Raw genomic sequence first — 4,182 nt, forward strand, 5'->3', positions numbered from 1 at the left:
CTTTTAAACTATGGCAGAGTCCTATCAATAACAACTTGCTGTATTAACCAAGAGGTCGATGAACCACATACAATTTCTATTACATGCAAATTTATGTTAGAAGTGAAATTTTGACAAAACATAAAAAGCCAAAAAATTTCTAGTCCAGGAATATATGCTCCCAATGGAATCATATTAAAGGAGTGTTACGTGTTCATACTATCTTATTAAGGTGGCACAACTTTTGACACAAACCAATGAATGTGGTAGCATAACCACCCCTCAAATAGCATACAACTTTTACTAGAATTTAAAGCTCTCTCTCTTTCATACACATAAATTGATCCCAATGCAAATTGAATGGTGTTAGTGGAATGATTGTATTTATTAACTGATAAAGTTGTTGTTGTACATTAAGTACTAGTGTGATCATTGATCAGAGTTCACCCAAACACTTCAAGTATGAGAGAACAAAGGGTCCTTCATATTGAAGATACTAGTCAAATTGAGAGATCTAGGTGGGTTTTGGATTCTCCTAATCCACCACCATTATGGAAGAAGCTATTGTGTTTCATCAAAGAGACCCTTTTGCCTCATGGAAACAAGCTATGGTTTTGTTCTAACAAGAAGAGTTTTCAATCACATGCTTTGTGTTTCTTGCAGAGTTTGTTTCCTATTCTTGTTTGGTTGAAAGATTACACTGCCTCTAAGTTTAAAGATGATCTTTTAGCTGGTTTAACTCTTGCCAGCCTTTGCATACCTCAGGTAGGTTCTCATAAATATCACTTTTATTACTCATGGCTGTCTTTGAAGCCGTGCAAGGCGCACTATCGCACATGGCCCAAAAATTTTCACAGTTAAACCGTGATTAAAATGGGTCTCATAAAATATCTTTCAACAGTTATGTCATCGTAAATCGTAAACCTATACGGGACCTCTGAAAACTTAAACGGCTCTGGTGTCATCTGGCCGTCCAGAAGTATACTAGACATAATTATTTCTTTCTAAAAGTATACTTTTGGACGCATGTGTGCTTTTTTAGAAATAATGCATGAGAAACATCAACATTTATATTCTGTTGTTGTCGCAGAGTATAGGATATGCAAGTTTGGCAAAAGTTGATCCTCAATATGGCCTATGTAAGTTTCTATTATTGTGCATGTTTGGATTATCTTTTGAAAGACTCAAAAGTGATTATGATGAGTTAAAATTTATTTATATTCAGATACAAGTATTGTTCCTCCTCTTATTTATGCTGTAATGGGAAGCTCAAGAGACATTGCAATTGGACCTGTAGCTGTAGTGTCTATGCTGTTATCTTCCTTGGTCACAAAAGTCATAGATCCTGTTGCTAATCCTCATGCCTATAGAGATTTTGTCTTCACTGTCACCTTCTTTACCGGAATTTTTCAAGTCGGGTTCGGTATTTTCAGGTGATTTTTTTCTCATTGGCATGCAAATTTTCTTCTAAACCAAATAGCTTATTTTTTTACTTATTCAATGTTTACAGGTTGGGGTTTCTTGTGGATTTTCTTTCACATGCTGCACTAGTTGGATTCATGGCCGGAGCGGCAATCATTATCGGACTTCAACAGCTCAAGGGTCTTCTGGGAATTACTCATTTCACCACAAAAACTGATGCAGTATCAGTGTTGGTTTCTGTTTATAAGTCATTACATCAGCAAATCACTTCTTCTGAAGAAAAAGTGAGTTTGTATATGTTTTGGCTTAAGTATGTTTTGAATCATTGGATTTGTGTCGATCTTCTTGTTGATATTTGGTTACTATTTTGACAGTGGAGTCCTATGAATTTCGTCCTCGGGTGTTCTTTCTTGATTTTCCTTCTAGTCACTCGCTTCATCGTAAGTAATGATAATTCTAGTATTCGAATATCGTTACTTCGCTATGATATATGTATTGAATGAATGATATTGTTTCGTTTTAGGGAAGAAGAAACAAAAAACTTTTCTGGTTGCCTGCGATTGCTCCTCTTCTATCGGTTATTCTATCGACTTTAATTGTGTATTTATCGAAAGCTGATAAACAAGGAGTTAATGTGATAAAACATGTCAAAGGAGGATTGAATCAGAGTTCAGTTCATCAGTTACAATTCCATGGTCAAAATGTCGGGCAAGCGGCCAAAATCGGATTAGTCTGTGCAGTTATCGCGCTAACTGTAAGCTAATAGTATTCCCTTGCCTAATTTTTTTCAAAATTATGATTTCTAAATTATAATTTGTAGTCCATATGAACTTCTGATTCAGGAAGCGATGGCTGTTGGTCGATCTTTCGCTTCGATTAAGGGATACCAACTTGATGGGAATAGAGAAATGTTATCGATGGGAATCATGAACGTTGCAGGATCTTTAACTTCATGCTATGTCGCAACCGGTACTGTAGTATGTTCATCATTAACATAGATAATTTTGAGGGCATTTTGAGGTTTGGCTTAAGGCTCTTTTGTTACATTTTCTTGCTGCAGGTTCTTTTTCAAGGACAGCGGTTAATTTCAGCGCAGGATGTCAAACAGCGGTATCGAATATTGTGATGGCAGTTACTGTGATTTTGTTCCTGCAATTATTTGCAAGGCTCTTATACTACACACCTATGGCTATCCTTGCTTCTATCATCCTTTCCGCACTTCCTGGACTAATTGATTTAAACGAGGCTCGCTATATCTGGAAGGTTGACAAGTTAGACTTTCTTGCATGCATTGGTGCCTTCTTTGGAGTCTTGTTTGCATCTGTAGAGATCGGTCTTCTTGTAGCCGTAAGTCATAGAATACTCCCAAACTCTGATGATTTAAAGGACTAAATTTGTTATAGGCCTCTCATATTGGGGATCTTCTTATGAGATCATGTCATAGTTTTTGGTATTGCTTACTTGTCTTCCAAGTAAAGTCACCAACTGAGAGATGCGTATTGTATATATTATAGGATTCATGATTCCAAAGTTTCAAGTGTTTTTCTTTTTTATGGATGCGCAGGTGACAATCTCGTTTGCGAAGATACTAATACAATCGATTCGACCGGGAGTAGAAATTCTAGGACGAGTTCCAAGAACGGAAGCCTTTTGTGATGTTACTCAATATCCGATGGCCATAAGCACACCGGGCATTGTAGTGATTCGCATAAGTTCCGGTTCACTCTGCTTCGCGAATGCGAATTTTGTCAAAGAAAGGCAAGCACTTAACAAATGATCTTGAAAAGGGATTTAGTAATATCCCTTAATAACAGCCATGTATGAAACTTTTTTCGCTTGTTCCAGAATACTCAAGTGGGTCGTGGAAGAAGACGAGATTCAAGAAATTGCTAAAGGAAATGTTCGAGCCATAATTATGGACATGACTAGTGAGTTTCACTACGTTTATTTTTTCAGAATTCAGAATTTTAACTTAACATTTTTAACATCGATATGACTCAAATGATCGTCTTGATTTCTGTTTAATAGACCTGATGAACGTTGATACTTCCGGAATTCTAGCACTCGAGGAATTGCATAAGCGGCTGCTTTCGCGTGGCGTAGAAGTGAGACTACCGTGATTTTTCATTCCTTGTGACTAATATAAGAACCGAGTTAACCATCATTGTCGCATTATTTTAATTTAGTTGGAAAGAAACATTTCTGTAACACTTGTGCTATATGATTTTTGCAGCTAGCTATGGTGAATCCAAGGTGGCTGGTAATTCACAAGCTGAAGCTTGCTCACTTTGTGGACAAAATTGGGAAACAGTGGGTTTTTCTGACGGTTGGAGAGGCCGTCGACGCGTGTCTGTCTTCTAAAATTGCTACTGCTTAATGTTGTTTGTGTCTGTTACAACTTTTTATTACATAACTGCATATCTAAGCACATAATTTGTATGCTGCTCTAAAAGGATTTTACTGACTACCTTATTATAATGTATCAGTTTTGGAGAGTGATGTTTATATGAGTATATGGTTACTTACATATCATTCCAATGAAAGTTAATGAATGTATAAGTCAAGTTTAAGTTTTGATATTAAAACAAAATGGATAATGCTATTGAGAATTGTTACAACAAAACAATTCTTTGGTAGAGGACACAACAAAACAACTTGAACTTCAATAAAACTTATATAGAATTTATTTTCATCTATTTGCTTATAGCTAATCACCTCAAAGACTAAAAGGCATAGCCAGAGAGTTATATATCATGGTTTTGATTGACGCAAAAAGTATTC

At 36.2% G+C, this 4,182-nt stretch overlaps 1 protein-coding gene across 1 annotated transcript; it reads left to right on the plus strand.

Annotated features, from left to right (window-relative positions):
* Nucleotides 1-244: 244 nt before the first annotated feature.
* LOC127118811 (low affinity sulfate transporter 3) lies at nucleotides 245-3,933 on the plus strand. The gene is made up of 12 exons (XM_051049064.1): nucleotides 245-744; nucleotides 1,070-1,118; nucleotides 1,205-1,412; nucleotides 1,490-1,685; nucleotides 1,776-1,841; nucleotides 1,925-2,155; nucleotides 2,244-2,370; nucleotides 2,462-2,748; nucleotides 2,966-3,159; nucleotides 3,247-3,329; nucleotides 3,430-3,506; nucleotides 3,635-3,933. The coding sequence occupies exons 1-12, from the start codon at nucleotides 442-444 to the stop codon at nucleotides 3,776-3,778; spliced, it is 1,965 nt and encodes a 654-aa protein (XP_050905021.1). The 5' UTR covers nucleotides 245-441; the 3' UTR covers nucleotides 3,779-3,933.
* Nucleotides 3,934-4,182: the final 249 nt, after the last annotated feature.

Source organism: Lathyrus oleraceus, chromosome 2, assembly GCF_024323335.1.
Source record: "Lathyrus oleraceus cultivar Zhongwan6 chromosome 2, CAAS_Psat_ZW6_1.0, whole genome shotgun sequence".
Taxonomy (NCBI): Eukaryota; Viridiplantae; Streptophyta; class Magnoliopsida; order Fabales; family Fabaceae; genus Lathyrus; species Lathyrus oleraceus.